This window comes from Trichomycterus rosablanca, chromosome 3 (genome assembly GCF_030014385.1).
Source record: "Trichomycterus rosablanca isolate fTriRos1 chromosome 3, fTriRos1.hap1, whole genome shotgun sequence".
In the NCBI taxonomy this organism is placed as follows: Eukaryota; Metazoa; Chordata; class Actinopteri; order Siluriformes; family Trichomycteridae; genus Trichomycterus; species Trichomycterus rosablanca.
In genome coordinates this window covers 19,179,510-19,199,626 of record NC_085990.1, presented here as the reverse complement: position 1 = coordinate 19,199,626, position 20,117 = coordinate 19,179,510, and the positions used below count along the sequence as shown (strand labels likewise).

The following is a 20,117-nucleotide window of genomic DNA, read 5'->3' as shown; positions in this document are numbered from 1 at the left end:
CACCAGTTATGAGGACCTATGATCCAACTTTCCTACCCTCTAACCCTGAACAACAGCCAGTCGCTGTTCATGCTGCCGCCCAGCCCAGTCGGAAAGGCAGACCTGACTCTGGTGCGCTAGCGTACTTTACCACTGCGTCACTTGAGCGGCTTATTTTTTTGGATTTTCACGTCATGTTTTACACATTTGGTTACATTCATGACAAAAACGGTATTGACTGGTTACACAAGATTCATCAGTTCACAAGTGTAATGTCAAACACAGTCATGGACAATTTAGTATCTCCAGTTCACCTCACTTCCATGTCTTTGGACTGTGGGAGGAAACCGGAGCTCCCGGAGGAAACCCACACGGACACGGTGAGAACATGCAAACTCCACACAGAAAGGACCCGGACCACTCCACCTGGGGATCAAACCCAGGACCTTCTTGCTGTGAGGCGACAGTGCTACCCACTGAGCCACCGTGCCACCCCGGTTTTGTCATGTAGGCTGTTTTATTAGCACATACGATATATGGCTAAAAGTATGTGGACGCTTGACCACAAGCTTGTTGGACATTTCATTTCCAAACCATGGCCATTAATATTCAAGTATTCCGTTACCTCCGTTCCCCCATTTGCAGCTATAACATTTATATTCCAAAACATTATAAGATTTTGGACTGTGACTTTAAAAGTTTGTGCTTTAGAGTTAAAAGAGCGTTTATAAGATCAGGCACTAATGTTGGACTAGAAGGCCAAGCTCCAATTCATTCATGCTTTAAAATATAAAATATCAGAACCAGAAGAGAAAAAGCATTGACATAAATTTTTACTTAATTTCTTTTGTAAACAATTCGGTTGAGGTCAGGGATCTACACCAAACTTTTTAAAACTTGTTTTTATGGACACACTTTATCGACAGGGGGACAGTCATGCTTGGAAAAGAAATGGTCTTTCTTAAACTGTTGCCACAAATTGGGGAGAACATGCAAACTCCACACAGAAAGGACCCGGACCGCCCCACCTGGGGATCAAACCCAGGATCTTCTTGCTGTGAGGCGACAGTGCTACCCACCGAGCCACCGTGCCGGAAAGCTTCAGCAAAATCCTCCTACTTTTACAATGACCCTTGTGTAACTGGAAACAATAGCATTTAAGGTTGCGCACAGCCAGTTCTGGTTACAGATATTACTACGTATTATGCTGTAGGGTACTGTGCAATTGGAAAAAGTGCGAAGTGCGTTACATTACTTGCTTGAAAGTGGCGCCCTCACCTGGTCAGATCCACTTACTGCAATTCTACAATTTCACCAGCTCGTTCGTTTTGTAGGTTAAATTATTTTAAGTCTTGCTAAGCCAGGGATGAGAGGTTTCGACTTAAGTGTGTGGGAACTTATTTAGGAACAAACTCATTATATATAATATAATAATCATGTGCCCTACTTAAAAAGTACTTATATTAAATCTAATGTCATTTTTATTTTTTATTTTAATCAATGTTTAATAAATGATGCTGATTAGTAAAGCCACAAGTGGCCGAAAATCTGCCCCAACTGCCCAAAAATCTAAATAGAAAGTGTTTTTCTTTTGGCTGCTCCTGTATTAGGGGTCACTACAACAGATGGTTCGCATACCTGATCTGGCTCAGTTTTACACTGACAAATGCACCTCCCAATGTCTAGGCTGTTTGCCCCACTCAGACATAGCCATTCATGTTTGATTGCAAGGTGGTGCAACTACTTAAAGTGGCAATTAATAAAATTAAGTTTACTAAGTTCTTATCTTTTATTATCTAAGTTCTATTATCTTTTATCAGCTCCACTTACCATATAGAAGCACTTTGTAGTTCTACAATTACTGACTGTAGTCCATAGTCTGTTTCTCTGCATGCTTTGTTAGCCCCCTTTCATGCTGTTCTTCAATGGTCAGGACTCTCCCAGGACCACTACAGAGCAGGTATTATTTGGGTGGTGGGTCATTCTCAGCACTGCAGTGACACTGATATGGTGGTGGTGTGTTAGTGTGTGTTGTGCTGGTATCAGTTGATGGAGTTTTTAAACACCTGTCACTGCTAGACTGAGACTAGTCCACCAACCAAAAATATCCAGCCAACAGCACCCCGTAGGCAGCGTCCTGTGACCACTGATGAAGGTCTAGATGATGACCAACTCAAACAGAAGCAATAAATGAGCGATCGTCTCTGACTTTACATCTACAAGGTGGACCAACTAGGTAGGAGTGTTCAATAGAGTGGACAATGAGTGGACACGGTGTTTAAAAGCTCCAGCAGCACTGCTGTGTCTGATCCACTCATACCAGCACAACACACACTAACACACCACCACCATGTCAGTGTCACTGCAGTGCTGAGAACTATCCACCACCCAAATAATACCTGCTCTGTGGTGGCCCTGGGAGAGTCCTGACCATTTAAGAACAGCATGAACGGGGGCTGACAAAGCATGCAGAGAAACAGATGGACTAGTCAGTAATTGTAGAGCTACAAAGTGCTTCTATATGGTAAGTGGAGCTGATAAAATGGATAATGAGTTTTAATGTTATGGCTGATCAGTGTATGTCGCAATCCATATATACCAACCCATTACCCTTGTGTTTTACATTCATTCACTTACACCAATATAGATCTCTACCAGATGCTGGGGTGTTTTTAATTTATTAAAACACATTTTATTTAAAAAATCTGTATTCAAACAAATGCAAAAAACATAAATCACAACCACCACAATAACAAGATAATCCAGTTACCATCAGAGAAGAGGTAATATCCAAAGATCTAGTTAGGAAGTCTTACAACAGAAAGACAAACTTCAATCTTGTTGTGAAAAACGTGGTTTACTCAAAATAGAAGGAAACTCTTTTAAGCGTGATTTACGAACCTTTACATTTTTTAGCATGTGCCAGAGTAAGGCCGAAGGTCTCCCGAATACCTGCCCACAGTAACAGGGGAACACATTTGTGCAGTCCTTCCTTGCTTTTTTTCTGAAAAAGGTGTCCAGCCTGTGGCGGGCCAGCTGCCGTGTCCCATGGAATGTCCGTCCACAGGTGGCGCACACGTAGCATGTAGACTCCGCATGCTGAACCTGGTGTCGCAAAAGATGCAGCCGATGCTGAAAGGCTCGGCCGCACTGGCATCTGTGGAGGCGCAGCCCTCTGTGCTGGTAGCGGTGCTGTACACTCACTGATGGCTGGCAGGACATGACACCACACTGGCGGCACAGGAACTTTGCCCTGGAGAGCCAGTTCTGTCTCAAGCACTTCTGAAAAGACATTTTCTGGCTTCGGTTCACAAACATTGGCACTGTTTTTAAGGAGGTCTGATGTGAAGAGAGTCCTTGCGGTGCATAAGATTTACAAGTGTGCTGGGACTGAACACTAGATTTAAAAAGAGACCCTGAACTATAGATTTGGGAGGAAGCAGGACTAGGTAAGGGAACTCTTGTTGATTGTGTTTGAGGAGAGATGCTGTGTAAGGGAGTCTTTGGTACCACTTTGTTCGGCAGACGTGTTAAAACCGGTATCAGTCTCATTTTTGCATGAGAAGCTGAAGAAATTGGAGTCACTAATGCCTGGCCTCCATTGACAAGTAAACATGTGACTTTTTTATTCTGATTGTAGCTTAATGACCTAGTGGTCATGACTTGCATTGGAAACTTTTGAGAGCCTGAGACTGGTAGAACCTTGGGTAAAACAGAACTGCGGGTAAACACTGCGGGGCATTTTTGGGGCACCTGTTTGTTAAAAGGTGGGTCGGAAGACTTAAGATTAACAACTGTAGCTGATGCATTATTCGCACTCACGGACGGGGTCAGCACCTTCGCCTTGCTACAAGTGTGTTTCCAAAAAGCCTCCTGGTTGAGAAACAACTGCAGGCAGCCCACACAAAAATATCTGGCCTTGGGGTGCTCATCTGCTTGATGTTTCAGTAGTAGCTCTAGAGTTGCAAATGTTACCTCACACAAGGAGCACTTGTTCGAAAGTATGCATGTACACTGCTTCATGGGATTTTCCGAGTTAGGATCTTTACTAAGCCCACAGAACGTGCAAATCTGAAGGCTTTTGGTTACAGGATCTGTGCTTCTCCTCACTGAACTGGTTGAATCCTGATTAGTATCTTGACGAGCAAGTTTCTGCATAGAGCTTCCTCGTACTCTGTGTCTTTCTGAATCTTCCTCAGAGTCACGGTCATCACTGTCGAATTCTGAGAGTGAGCACAGAGTTGAGCAAGAGCGCGAGTCTAGATCCTTTGAAGGTGTGTAGTCCGAGTCATCTAGGGATGAAGAGCAAGAGCTCTGGCCAGTGCTGAGAGTACCGTCATCATCTTCCTCTTCTACGTTTTCCTCCTGGATGGGCGCATTCTCAGAAAAGTTATCCGAAAGGTAATTATGATCAAGCAAGCTTCCGCCTGATATCCAACCATTATTCAGGCTGTGTGCTTTATTATTAGAGTGATGGCTAACATTGTGTGTAGTGTTTTTGACCGAACTGCGCGTGTTGTAAGCTTGTGTTCGTCTTGAGACTATGGGATTCACAGGGCTTTGTGTTGGGAGGTAATTATGATCATGTAAGATTGCATGCACCCTAAGGTCAATCTCTGTAATCTCCTGCTGGTCACTTTGGCCCCTAGGATATATCGCATTGTTTGACACATATACATTTCCACTGCATGTGTTTTTAACATTGTTCGCCATGCAGCCGTAGGTGTTATATGCATGTTGGTTTGAAACAGCAATGGGATAGGCAAGGCTTTGACTGCAATAATTATGATCAAGCAAGACTCCTTGCACCCTCAGATCAAACTCAAAAGCCTCCTGTTGGTCGGGTGTACTTTTAAAGTCATTATTAAACACACATATTTGGCTGTTGGCACTGTCAGTGATGGTTTCATCATGCAGGTTTGTGTAAACTATATTATCCTCCTCCTTTGTAACCATGTTCGCATCCATTTCTTCTGCCTTTACTATGGAAACTCCCCCCTCTTCTTCCTTCACAAAATTTAATTCCACCTCTTCATTCTGAATCATCACCTCCACCTCTTCATCCTTCACACAGGTTCTTTCAAACACCTCATTATTAATTACCACTTCCTCTTCTTCCTCCTTTAAATGAATTAAACTCATTTCCACCTCCTCAGTTTTAATGACGACCTCCTCTTCTTCCTCCTTCACACATCTTACTTCACCAGTTTTGTTCTCATTTATTAGCTCCTCCTCTTCCTCCTTCACACATCTTACTTCACCCGTTTTGTTCTCATGTATTGGCTCTTCCTCTTTCTCCTTGACGTAATGTATTCCCACATTCCCCAACTCAATTGTCACCCACTCCTCTTCCTCCTTTAAACAATTTATTTGGACTTCGCCATTCTCAGTAATCCCATTCTCCTTTTTCTCATCTAGCAAAGCCTCCTTAGTAATATCAGATTGTAAATGTCTACCCATGTGCTCATTCATTTGCCACATATTATGAAACGTAATGCAGCACCTTTGACAATAAGGCAGCTGTCTAGGATGGGCATTGTTTAGGTGCGAGGCCAATGAGATCACACGACTAAACGTCGCCTGGCAAAAGTGGCAATGGACCGCCTGTTTGTGGATGGTAAAGTGCTCGATAAGGTCGTCCAGTAAAGCAAAGTGTTTGCCACACACACAGCAGATACAGTTCTTGAAACCATCAGGCAGCAGCTGTCCCAGATCCAGATCGCCCACCTCATGGTCTTTGTCGTGACTGTAATGCTTTGAAATGAATCTGGTTACTGTGTCCTGAAACAAGATAATCACAATAACAAATCAACATTTAAAATAGTTTTCTTACAACCCCAAATCAGAAAAACTTGGGACAGTATGGAAAATGCAAATAAAAAAAATGCAGTGTTTCTTACATTTACTTTGACTTTTATTTGATTGCAGACAGGATGAACCTGAGATATTTCATGTTTTATCTGCTCAACTTCATTTCATTTATTAATAAACATCCATTCCTGCATTTCAGGCCTGCGACACATTCCAAAAATAGTTGGGACAGGGGCAATTTAGGGCTAGTAATGAGGTAAAAAAACTAAATAATGATGTGATTCCAAACAGGTGATGTCAACAGGTGATTGTAATCATGGTTTGATACAAAAGCAGCATCCAAGGGCCAAGGGCGCAAGCTTAAGCTGAACGCCTGTGATCTTCAATCTCTCAAACGGCACTGCATCAAGAACCGCCACTTAACAATAGCTGATATAACCACATGGGTGAGGGATTACTTTGGCAAACCTTTGTCAAGCACTACAATACAGAGTTACATGCACAAATGCCACTTAAAACTTACTGTGAAAAAAAGAAGCCTTATGTTAACCATGTCCAAAAGCTGCGTCAACTTTTCTGGGCTCAGAGGAATCTAGGATGGACCATCACACACAATGGAAACGTCAGCATTTCAGGTCTTTTTTGGAAAAAAATGGACGTTGTGTGCTCCGGACCAAAGACAAAAGGACCATCCAAACTGTTATCAGCAACAAGTCCAAAAGCCAGGGTCTGTCATGGTATGGGGTGTGTCAGTGCAAAGGGCAAAGGTCATTTACACTCCTGTGATGGCAGCATTAATGCAGAAAAGTACACTGAGATCTTAGAGCAACATATGCTGCCTTCAAGACGTCATCTTTTCCAGGGACGTCCATGTATTTTTCAACAAGATAATGCAAAACCACATGCTGCACACATTATAAAGGCATGACTGTGGAAGAAGAGTGTACGGGTACTGAACTGGCCTGCCTGCAGTCCTGACCTGTACCCAATATAGAATGTGTAGAGAATTTTGAAAGGAAAAAAGCGACAACGACGACCCCGTACTGTTGCACATCTTAAGACGTGTTTGCAGGAAGAATGGGACAAAATCAAAGCTGAAACACTAAATCACTTAGTATCCTCGGTGCCAAAACATCTTTTAAGTGTGGTGAAAAGGAATTTTTGGAATTTGTTGCAGGCCTGAAATGCAGGAATGGATGTTTATTAATAAATGAAATGAAGTTGAGCAGATAAAACATGAAATCATCTGCAATGAAATAAAAGTAAATGTAAGAAACTGTGTTTTTATTATTTTCATTTTCCATGCTGTCCCAACTTTTTCTGATTTGGGGTTGTATTTTTATTCATACATTTATCTAATAGTAAGTGCTTTATTTTCATTGGTGTCACAATGAGATAAGAGCCTATTCCAAAAATATTGGGTGCAAGGCAGGAAAAACATCACAGATAGGTCCATAAAGGGCATCACTCTCATATTTGTTTACAAACACATCCAGTTTTTGGGAAGCAAACTGAAAGATTATCCCAGAGGAAACCCACATGAACACTGCAAGACCATGCAAACATGAGCAGTAACCACAGGCAAATTTCAAACCCAAATTCCAGGAGCTGTGCAGCACCATTAGGGTACCCATTTATTTTGTGCTGTTATTTCGATTACAAAGCTGGCACTTTTAATAAATTAAACATGGCTTTTTTTATTTTATTATTAGAATATATACTCATCAGCCATTACATTAAAACCACCTCCTTGTTTCTACACTCACTGTCCATTTTATCAGCTCCACTTACCACATAGGAGCACTTTGTAGTTCTACAATTACTGACTGTAGTCCATCTGTTTCTCTACATACTTTTTAGCCTGCTTTCACACTGTTTTTCAATGGTCAGGACTCTCCCAGAACCACTACAGAGCAGGTATTATTTAAGAGGTGGATCATTCTCAGCACTGCAGTGACACTGACATGGTGGTGGTGTGTTCGTGTGTGTTGTGCTGGTATGAGTGGATCAGACACAGCAGCGCTGTTGGAGTTTTTAAACACCGTGTCCACTCACTGTCCACTCTATTCAACAGTCCTACCTAGTTGGTCCACCTTGTAGATGTAAAGTCAGAGACGATCGCTCATCTATTGCTGCTGTTTGAGTTAGTCATCTTCTAGACCTTCATTAGTGGTCACAGGACGCTGCCCGTGGGGCGCTGTTGGCTGGATATTTTTTTGGTTTGGTTCTCAGTCCAACAGTGACAGTGAGGTAGGGTTGGGCGGTATGACGATATTACCGTATACCGCGGTATTCAAAAATGGTGACGGTATTCAAAAATGGTGACGGTATTTTTTAAATGTGAAGCGCCGAATTTCTGCTTCAGGTTTACCTTGAAAACTGAGACTTTAGGACATGCGTGCATCCACAGTGATCCACAGGGTGGGAGGGGGTAGGCGGTTGGAGCTCGCTGATTGGCTGTGGGGTGCTTACTGGTGATAACACAGAGAGACGAGTGAAGAGCCACACTGGCTAGCATTAGCTGTGAGCTAACAAGCAGAAACTGAAAAACGGCTCGTCTTTTAATTTTTCAAAATCAACATTTTTTTATCAGTTTAACCGGAAATGAACACAAGCGCGTGCATGCGCGGACATGTACTTATTTACTAAATATATCTTCAGTGTAAATCGAGCACAAGTGTTGAGAAAAAGGAGCAAACAGTAATAATAACGTTACGCCCAATCCGCTGTTCTGACTCGTCTGCCATAGATTTTCCTGCCTATGTAAGAACTATTTTTTCCTAAATAAAAGCGCTATATTAAGAAAAAAGAACGTCTCACCTGTCGTGTAATGTGAATTATAAAAAATATTGTCTGGCCCTTTAAGAAAGTGAAGCGCACTATAGCGCGTAGGGAGCGAGTGTGTAGGGAATAGATCGGATTTGTACCGTTTCCGTGTTTTGCACTGAGCTTGTGTGACATGTAAAGTAGCGTTCTCGTTAACCACTCAAATGTTTGGACTTTGAATTATTTTAACATTACTTTACATCACCGTCATCGCAACATGAACATTTACATTCATATTTTTTGTTACGGTATAGAACTTAATTCTGGATTACAGGCATAACTAATCGTACACGTTCATACACTGTTAAGAAATATCTGTAACTACAAACCGGATTCCAAAAAAGTTGGGACACTAAACAAATTGTGAATAAAAACTGAATGCAATGATGTTGAGGTGCCAACATCTAATATTTTATTCAGAATAGAACACAAATCACAGATCAAAAGTTTAAACTTAGAGAATGTATCATTTTAAGGGAAAAATATGTTGTTTCAAAATTTCATGGCATCAACAAATCCCAAAAAAGTTGGGACAAGGCCATTTTTACCACTGTGTGGCATCCCCCCTTCTTCTTACAACACTCAACAGACGTCTGGGGACAGAGGAGACCAGTTTCTCAAGTTTAGAAATAGGAATGCTCTCCCATTCATGCCTAATACAGGCCTCTAACTGTTCAATCGTCTTGGGCCTTCTTTGTCGCACCTTCCACTTTATGATGCGCCAAATGTTCTCTATAGGTGAAAGATCTGGACTGCAGGCTGGCCATTTCAGTACCCGGATCCTTCTCCTACGTAGCCATGATGTTGTTATTGCTGCAGAATGTGGTCTGGCATTATCTTGTTGAAAAATGCAGGGTCTTCCCTGAAAGAGATGACATCTAGATGGGAGCATATGTTGTTCTAGAACCTGAACATAGTTCTCTGCATTAATGGTGCCTTTCCAGACATGCAAGCAGCCCATGCCACAAGCACTCATGCAACCCCATACCATCAGTGATGCAGGCTTCTGAACGGAGCGTTGATAACAACTTGGGTTATCCTTGTCCTCTCTGGTCCGGATGACATGGCGTCCCAGTGTTCCATAAAGAACTTCAAATCGTGACTCATCTGACCACAGAACAGTCTTCCATTTTGCCACACTCCATTTTAAATAACCCCTGGCCCAGTGCAAACGTCTGAGCTTGTGGAGCTTGCTTAGAAATGGCTTCCTCTTTGCACTGTAGAGTTTCAGCTGGCAACGGCGGATGGCACGGTGGATTGTGTTCACTGACAATGCTTTTTGGAAGTATTCCTGAGCCCATTCTGTTATTTCCTTGACAGTGGCATTCCTGTTTGAGGTGCAGTGACGTTTAAGGGCCCGGAGATCACGAGCATCCAGTAGAGTTTTACGGCCTTGACCCTTACGCACAGCAATTGTTCCAGATTCTCTGAATCTTTTGATGATGTTATGCACGGTTGATGATGATAACTTAAAAGTCTTTGCTATTTTACGCTGGGTAACACCATTCTGGTATTGCTGCACTATCTTTTTGCGCAACAATGGTGGAATTGGTGATCCTCTTACCATCTTGGCTTCTGAGAGACACTGACACTCTGAGAAGCTCTTTTTATACCCAATCATGTTGTCAATTGACCTAATTAGTGTTAATTGGCCTTCCAGCTGTTCGTTATATGCTCAATTTCCTTTTTCCAGCCACTTATTGCTACTTGTCCCAACTGTTTTGGGATTTGTTGACACTGTGAAATTTTGAATCAACATATTTTCCTTTAAAATGTTACATTTACTCAGATTAAACTTTTGATCTGTCATCTATGTTCTATTACGAATAAAATATTGACATTTGCCATCTCCTCATCATTGCATTCAGTTTTTATTCACAATTTGTTTAGTGTCCCAACTTTTTTGGAATCCGCTTTGTATAAACTAAGCAGTTAACTTTTGAAATATATTGAAGTGTGTAGCCTGCTATTATTCTGTTTTGTGTGGGCAGAGAGAGATTACAATGGCAAAATGTTATGTGTTAATGTTTGTGTTAAAGTGTAATTGATACACATGCATTTATACTTATGCGTATTTATTATAGATCAGATAAGATAAGCAATGTTTGACGTTCAGATTGTTAAATCTTTTTATAATAAAACATTGAAATATTGTAATTACACTCAAGTGTGTACACTGTAGTTTGTCCGCGACACAACCCCCCCCCCCCCCCGCGGTAATATCGTATACCGCGGTATTTCCTGAAGACGGTATGACGGTATGAAAATCGGCAATATCGCCCAACCCTACAGTGAGGTGTTGAAAAACTCCATCAACTCATACCAGCACAACACACACTAACACAACACCACCATGTCAGTGTCACTGCAGTGCTGAGAATGACCCACCACCCAAATAACACCTGCTCTGTAGTGGTCCTGGGAGAGTCCTGACCATTGAAGAACAGCATAAAAGGGGGCTAACAAAGCATGCAGAGAAACAGATGGACTACAGTCAATAATTGTAGAACTACAAAGTGCTTCTATATGGTAAGTGGAGCTGATAAAATGGACAGTGAGTGTAGAAACAAGAAAGTGGTTTTAATGCTATGGCTGATCAGTGTAGATGGCGGATGCTTCAGGCAGTAAGAATTCTCAGCTGATTAGAGTGGCAATAGGAAAATAAGATGCTATGCATCTAGACATCTCATCTCTTCACCTGTTTCAGTAGTTTCTATCATTTTTGTACATAGTGTACTTTCAGTGTATTTTATTGTGTTTGGTGTAGTACTTTAGTTGTTCGTTTTAAGTTGTTAGCTAGTCCAAGTTTAAGAGAATTTTAATAAATACAACACTGAGATTATCGATCTCTGTGTCGATTAACATTATACGTGTAAATAAAAATAAAACAAAGCTCGACCAAATGAGTAAAATTTGTCATGTTCGTGTTTCTAAGCAATATGCTTATAGTAGTTAATGAAACAATGTTGGTGAATCTGGGCAACTTTTAAGCTACTCATGCTCGTAATTGAAGATGTAGCTAGACATGCACAATTTAAAGCCTTTCTCTAACAATGACGTTGGAGCTGTACTGCTCGTGTTTGCTAGACTGTAAACAAAGCAACTTTCATTTCCTCCAAGTATGATGTATAAAAAAGAGCCATGAATAAAATGAATCTGTTAGTGCTGGTGCTACACTGAGTGAGCACCATTGAACAATCAAACAACTAAAACACTATATATGGGTGAAAGACGAATAGGGTGTTCCAAGTACCAAATAAATAAAATTATTAAATTGTATAATTTTTTCATTTATTATTGTGCACAAATGTGTCACCTATGTAAATATGTATTTTTTTTCCTCAGCATTTTGCTTATTTGATAATTTTAGTGTTGTTGACACACAACAAGGGCACAAAAATGTCATATTTTGCAACGACTAATTAATGACAAAATACACACACAAGGAACAATCTTAGCCATTTCAAATTTATAAGTTTAGTATATCTCTTACAAAAGATTTAAAACCTCAGAAGAAACTGTACTTACTCTGTTTTGAATTTTCTGTGCATTGTTTGTACTCTAATGCGTCTTGGGATTTTGTTTATTTGTATACAAGATGTTTTTGCTACACATTCTATTCTATTTGAAACCTAATCATACTCTGTTTTCTATGAAGCAGGCCTGGATTCTCTTGCATTCACATGAAAAAAATATATAATAATTACTTATTACAGTTATTTTAAGCAAATGTTTTTGTTGCACTGTATGATGATTTTATGTTGCACTGAATGACATACTCCAAATTATCCTGTTACATCAGAATATTCATGACTTAATTTGTTTTTAAGTTCTTTATTGATTAAAGTAGCAGTAATAGAATGAAAATATGCCACACCAGTGGCAAGTATGTGTTATAATATTACTACATCATGAAAAAAGTAAGGCAATGAAAAACATAGCTAATGAAGCCATCATAACAACTTGTAAGGCACCAGAAGAGTGTGGAAGTGTGGAATTTGTGTCATAACACGTGAAAAAGTTGCTGCAGTAAATCTAAATTCATTCAGCCGTGAAAACCATTTTAAGTCGCACTTTATTTCATGAACTGAACAAATGTTTTCCAGTCTTTTGTTGTTAACCTTGAGGTTCTTGCTGTACATGGCTTTGGTTCTGCGATTATGATTTTGACATCAGACTTAAGGTAGTAAATTTCATCAGGTGGATTTGGCCACACAAAGGAATTTCTGTTTCAATTTTGTAGCATGCAGCTAACTTGCACCTCATCTCCTACAGACAGCAGTACCTGCCCAACGAATGGCAGGTCATCGTACTTGACAATAACAAAATCTCAGGGACCACTTCATCAAAAACATAATTATTAATATTCATTGTAATTACTGCTCTTATTAAGGAAGAATAGAATGGAAAAAAGTGGTTTTAATATTTAAAAATAATTTTAAAACATTAAAAAGTCAGTATAACAATGTCATTGTCAATTTAGTGCAACAGCGAAATTCTGTTGCACTGAATGACTGTTGTACTGAATGACACGAAACGAGAAATTTTACTTTAGCACATTTTACAGTTATCCCAGTGGTTAGCAAAAGCTAACATTGACCTTAGCTCAAAGACATTTCTACACATATTCACATTTAAATGTTAATAACCTTATTTGTTTACAAGATTAACCGTAATATTACGTTTTCTGTGTTGTACTGAATGACACTCAGTTTTGTTCTTTAATGTACTGTCAGTAAAAAGACATTTTTATCAAATAATGTTAAAATGCATTGACCTCGTGTGTGTGCTGAAGGGTCCCCAGGAGTCTTCTTTTGTTGTTATAATTGGTCACATGACTGCAGTAGCTTGATTGCATATTAAAAAAAGGCTTTTTATTAACGTTGTACTGAATGACAACTGAAGATTGGGAAAATGGGGACTGAAAGTATCCTGAATATTATTAATATTAAAAAACACATCTGATTGAATATTATTTAATATGTCACACATGACATTTGTACAATTATGCCAAAGCAGTAAATTTTAAGTTTTACTTAAGATTAATTAGTTTTTTCTTAATGTTTTATTACTTAGGTAGGGGGACCGTTGCACTGAATGACATTTTGGGGGTTTCAAGGGTTATTTTTTCAAAAATCATACATTTTCCGTAAAAATTACTTTAGGTTTCAGTAAAGATGTACAAATGGAGTAGATTGAAGGTATATCCACTTATATTAATATAATTGTATATTATTTATCAAGTGGGGACACTAAAAAGTTACGTCTCGTCTTTGACCCATATAACAACGAACGCTATAAACTACACTGAAATCACATATAAATACAACTGCACAAAAGTTATTAAACAGGTGAGGAGATAAGATGTCTGGATGTGTAGCAGGCGCTAGCCAGAGATACGTGATGCTACACTGTGCAGAAAGTCCATACTTCCAAGATGACATTCACCACCATGTAATTGACCCAATTAGACTTAATACTAAAAGATGACCAGCTTCAACTGTAATCAGTAACAATGTACAAGAATTTAGATACTCCTGTTTAATTTCACTGTTTATATATATATATATATATATATATATATATATATATATATATATATATATACATATATATACAGGGTGGGCCATTTATATGGATACACCTAAATAAAATGGGAATGGTTGGTGATATTAACTTCCTGTTTGTGGCACATTAGTATATGGGAGGGGGAAAACTTTTCAAGATGGGTGGTGACCGTGGTGGCCATTTTGAAGTCGGCCATTTTTGATCCAACTTTAGTTTTTCAATGGGAAAAGGGTCATGTGACACATCAAACTTATTGAGAATTTCACAAGAAAAACAATGGTGTGCTTGGTTTTAACGTAACTTCATTCTTTCATGAGTTATTTACAAGCTTCTCTTTGTTTACAGCCATTGACATGTCGCAGAGGTTAACACGTGAGGAGCGGATAGAAATTGTGTTGATGTCTGGTGAACACAGTACCCGGGTCATTGCAGCAGATTTCAATGCAAGACACCCTACGAGACCACCCATCTCCCATGCTACAGTTAGCAAACTGCTTGCCAAGTTTCGTGAAACTGGTTCAGTGTTGGATTTGCCAAAATGTGGACGCATGAAAACTGTCACTAATGAAGAAACATCAGTGGCTGTCCTAGCTTCATTCAGCAAGAGCCCACAGCGTAGCACTCGCCGCATGTCACTGGAGAGTGGCATCAGTCGAACATCCCTTCGGCGGATATTAGCTACTCACAAATGGCACCCTTACAAACTCCAGCTGCTGCAGCATCTCAACGAGGATGACCACATTGGATAGATCCCTCCAAGACTGAACACAAAAATTTATGGTATGGTGTGGTATATGGGGTACAAAGATAGTGGGGCCATTCTTTATCAATGGAAACCTCAAGGCCACTGGATATTTGAAACTGCTACATGATGATGTGTTTCCCTCTTTATGCACTGAAGCTGGCACGTTCCCTGAGTTTTTCCAGCAAGATGGTGCACCACCACATTATGGGTGTCAGGTCCGAGCATTCCTAGATGAACAGTTTCCTGGAAAGTGGATTGGTCGTCGTGGGCCAGTTGAATGGCCCCCAAGGTCTCCCGATCTGACCCCCTTAGACTTTTATCTTTGGGGTCATCTAAAGGCAATTGTCTATGCTGTGAAGATACGAGATGTGCAGCACCTGAAACTATGGATACTGGAAGCCTGTGCTAGCATTTCTTCTGCGGTGTTGCTATCAGTGTTTGAAGAGTGGGAGAAGAGGGTTGCATTGACAATCCAACACAATGGGAAGCACTTTGAACACATTTTATAAGTGGTCAGAAACTTGTAAATAACTCATGAAAGAATAAAGTTACGTTAAAACCAAGCACACCATTGTTTTTCTTGTGAAATTCTCAATATGTTTGATGTGTCACATGACCCTCTTCCCATTGAAAAAACTAAAATTGGATCCAAAATGGCCGACTTCAAAATGGCCGCCATGGTCACCACCCATCTTGAAAAGTTTTCCCCCTCCCATATACTAATGTGCCACAAACAGGAAGTTAATATCACCAACCATTCCCATTTTATTTAGGTGTATCCATATAAATGGCCCACCCTGTATATATATCTTACTTGTATTTACATTTGTCTTAATTTTTTGATTCTTTAATTTACCTCATTGTAATGTCATTGTGTGATGTTTTTTGTAATAACTGTTATTGCTGCTGCGACACCACAATTTCCCTTCGGGGATTAATAAAGTACTCAGTCAATCAATCAATATTATGTGACTTCTACTATACAAGGTGCTCAAATAAGCTATAATTGATTGCATACAGTTGAATAACAGTTGTTTATCTAATGCTATGTGTTAACGTTGTATTTAACCACGTTTATACATGCGTTCAGTGATTTTAGAGCGTTTTTCATACATCTAGGGAAGCCAATCCTTTTTAAATAACCATCTGCTACCTTAACATTACGACAACACGAGGTATTCGGTTATTTTTCAGTTTTGTGCTTTTTTAGAAGTTCAACTGGTACAGTCAAGGTTGTGTCTAATAAAGTTAATTACTGAGTGAATATGTTGAGCATTTATTACTTATTGAGCATTTATTACTAATTATTTGTTCCTTATTCCATGTTTTCTGTAGCTATAGATAAGATCTGTGTGATCTATAGTTTTCTCACTGGGATCTTATCCAACAGGGTATGATAAATCCCAGAGGCAAAACCTTGAGGAAAGATATTCCTCATAGAGGGTTAGCATATTATTTACTACAAAATGTTTTGTATACTGGCTAATATAAAATTACATTTTAGTTTAATTAACATCCCAATAAATAAAATTAAAATATATGTCTACCTATAGTTTATAGTAATATATAGACCTATTGAGATGTTCTACCACTACTTACAGACATCCCAAGTTGCAAAAACTCATTTCAGGGAGGTACCCCCGGACCTCGACCTCGACCCCTCGAAACCTCTCACACACCAAAGGATATGGGTGATAACAGAACTTTTAGGAGCTGCTAACTGAGCTACTAAGCTAACTGTTCGCGTCACAAACACATTAATGTGTACTACATAGTGCACTAGATAGTGTGAAAGATAATAGATTTATGTTCCCTACATAGTGCACTAGATTGTATATTAGAAAAGAATTTATGTTCCTTACTTAGTGCACTAGATAATAGACTTATGTTTCTTACATAATGCTTTAGGTAGCGTATTAGTTAACGGATTTAGGTTCCCTACATGATGCACTAGATAGTGTACTAGATAATAGACTTATGTTTCTTACATAATGCTTTAGGTAGCGTTTTAGTTAACAGATTTAAATTCCCTACATATTGCACTAAACTGTATATCAGATAACGGATTTATGTTCCCTACATAGTGCACTAGATAGTATTTTAGATATGAATTTATGTTCCCTATGTAGTGCACTAGATAGTAAATTAGACAATTGGTTTATGTTCCCTACACAGTGCACTAGATTGTATATCAGATCACGGATTTATGTTCCCTACATAGTGCACTAGATAGTGTATTAGATAACACATTCATGTTCACTACATAGTGCACTAGAAAGTATAACTAGATGATGATTTGTGTTCCTTACATAGTGCACTAGATAGTGTATTACATAATTAATTATGTTCCCTACATAGAGCTCTAAATTGTATATCAGATAACGGATTCATGTTCCCTACTTAGTGCACTAGACAGTATATTAGACAATTGATTTATGTTCCCTACACAGTGCGCTAGATTGCATATCAGATTACAGATTTATGTTCCCTACACAGTGCGCTACATTGTATATCAGATAACGGATTTAATACACGATCGGGAAATAAAGTCTGTGTCGCTTGCGTGTGCGTGTGTGTGCGCTCTTGACCGCTCGTTCTAGATTGCGGAAGATTTTATCTGACTTGCGGGCATCAGGGAGCCGCTATGTATATGCGGGAGACTCCCGGAACTTCCGAGAGACTTGGGATGTCTGTACTTACAATAAGATATAGACCTATCGACATGTGATATCCCTTATGCAAATTAGGCGATGACGTCATTTAGCGACTTCTAGGACAGCCAATAGCTACTTTCCTTACTGAGGAGTTGCCAACACTGTTTACACCCTCACCCTGTACATATTGCCATGGTGCCACCATAATCATGGCCAATTATCATGGTCACCCTAAAGTTAGACTTTTTCATTTAGTTTAAAATAGAAGCAAAAAAGATTAACGTAAAAAATTTTTTTTTTTTCTTTTGGACCACAAGTGCGTCATTTTAGTAGTAAATTACGTTAAATTACGTTAAACCACGTTAAGCTTTTTCACGTTGAAGGATTACTTTCCCAAAACCTATGTATAACAGAAATGCGACGTTGCAAAAAAGTGGTACGTTTGTAACGTTGGTGTCAACTTATTCACAACCTAAATACCATGAATGTTGCGTTTTTACGTGTGGAAACCGCTGCCCTGCGTTAGTTATACTGGCGTGAAACTAGCCTGACTGTTATTACAGTGTGTATGAATACTCACAGCATGTCGTGCAGTAGTAGCGGTATTAGCAGTAGTGGGGTGGTGTAAAGTTGGAATGGCGCCATCCTTCAGCAGTAACTTTTGGGCGAATCCTTCATTGTACTGCGCTCTGTTGAGAAAGCAGTCTGAAGTGAAATGCGCTGAACACACAGTTAAACTTCGGCTGAATCTCTCTGGTATGGTGTTGTAAATAAACCTGATCCACTCGTCTTTAATCTCTGACTCTTTAGGAAGTTTGTGTAATGAAGCACTGTGTTCTGTACAGCCTGTAATGACACAATGCTTCTGCATTTTCCCCCACATACTCAAACAAACCAAAAAAACTAGGTTTCATATTATGGGGTGTAAAACAGTACACAAACTGAAACTGGATCATGACATTAGATTACAGCTAATCTGTTTTGCTAATTCTCCCTGCTTTCCGTCGCCGTTTGATCACGTTGACGGAACAGGAAATACGTCACAAAGTAAGGCTTGCTAAAAGATCACATAAACAGTCGATACAAGTAGCAAGTAGCAGTGGGACATCATTTGGCACGTTGGGTGCCCATGGGCATTATTTAGCTTGTCAGGTACCTGGCTCACCCTAGTGGCAAAACAGTATAAAATCCCTCCCCCTTTACACCAGGGTTTTCCTAAAGTTCCCCTTTAGCATGTTTCTTTTTACATTCTATTATGATATTAGTATTTGTCAAATTTTATATGGTTGCAATAATACACCCTTGTAATAATAACATGGATAAGTGTGCCTCAGTCAAATCTATTTGCTCTCACCCCTCTTTAATAACCAGTCACCGAAGTGTTTGAACACTTCTGGTTCGGAGAGTAACTCTTTGACCTGCCTCAACACACTATTAGCCATAAAAAGGTGTTAGGAAATTGTATGCTCTCATAAAGATGGATTTTTTTAAAACACATAATCCAATTATCTGACAATGACTAGACTACCAAGGATATCTAATGGATGTAGTACAATGGTGCCATTTACCAAAATATATATTTATCCAAACGTGGGGCTTTTTGTAAACTTTTAGTCAGTCAGTGTAAAGTGCAATCCAGTGGATATAAAACAGACCTGCACAGACTTGTTAAAACTGCAGTTTTTGTGATGTAAAAAATAAAACAAGAATAATAGTTTTAGATTTATTTACACATTTTTTGTGACCTATATGTGCAATTCAATTGAAAAACAAACCGAAACCATTTAGAGGCAGAAAATAAAATAAAAATAATAATGTTGTTGCATAAGTGTGCACATTCTCTGGGTATGTGTTTAAAATTACACTTTTAAAATTATTTTAAACAGTCATGGCCAAAGGTTTTAAGTGTGACACAAATTTTGGTTTTCACAAAGTTTGCTGCTTCAGTGCTTCAGTCTTTTTGTCCAATGTTTCTGTTATACTGAAGTACCATTATAAGCATTTCATAAGTTTTTACACTTTTATTGGCAAACACATCAAGTTTTTGCAAAGACTCAATATTTACAGATATGACCCTTATTTAAGACTTCTGCAATTCGCCCTGGCATGTTGAATATCAGCTTCTGGGCCAAATCCTGACTTATGGCAACCATAATCAGTGCAATTTCTGTTTTTGTTTGTTTACTCACTTTTTTGAGAATTGGGATTGAGATCTGAGAAGTTTTCTGGCTATGAACCCAAAATATCAGGGCTGACATGGGGTTTTTGTGATTAAGTTATTTTCATGGCAAGGAATGGCTTTGCAATTAATTGCAATTCATCTTATCACTCATAACAATTTAAAGTAAATGCAAATTGCCACCATAACTGAAAAACTGAAGCAGCAAACTTTGTTTGTAAAAACCAAAATTTGTAGTCAGTGACACCTGCCACCAATTAAAGTGAGGCAACAAATCACCAGAAGAACACCATATCCACAATAAAGGATGGTGGTGGTAGCAATGTGCTTTGGAGCTGGAACTGGGGCTTTAGTT

At 39.2% G+C, this 20,117-nt stretch overlaps 1 protein-coding gene across 1 annotated transcript; it reads right to left on the bottom strand.

Annotated features, from left to right (window-relative positions):
- Window positions 1-2,690: 2,690 nt before the first annotated feature.
- si:dkey-79d12.4 (uncharacterized) lies at window positions 2,691-18,491 on the bottom strand. Its single transcript, XM_062991932.1, has 2 exons — window positions 18,164-18,491; window positions 2,691-5,760 (listed from the first exon to the last, which is right to left on the bottom strand). The coding sequence occupies exons 1-2, from the start codon at window positions 18,464-18,466 to the stop codon at window positions 2,812-2,814; spliced, it is 3,252 nt and encodes a 1,083-aa protein (XP_062848002.1). The 5' UTR covers window positions 18,467-18,491; the 3' UTR covers window positions 2,691-2,811.
- Window positions 18,492-20,117: the final 1,626 nt, after the last annotated feature.

Coding starts and splice junctions, on each gene's coding strand:
- si:dkey-79d12.4 (XM_062991932.1), bottom strand. CDS start 18,466: ATGTGGGGGAAAATGCAGAAGCATTGTGTCATTACAGGCTGTACAGAA. Junction 5,761..18,163: donor CTACTACTGCACGACATGCT/GTGAGTATTCAT, acceptor ATCTTGTTTCAG/GACACAGTAACCAGATTCAT.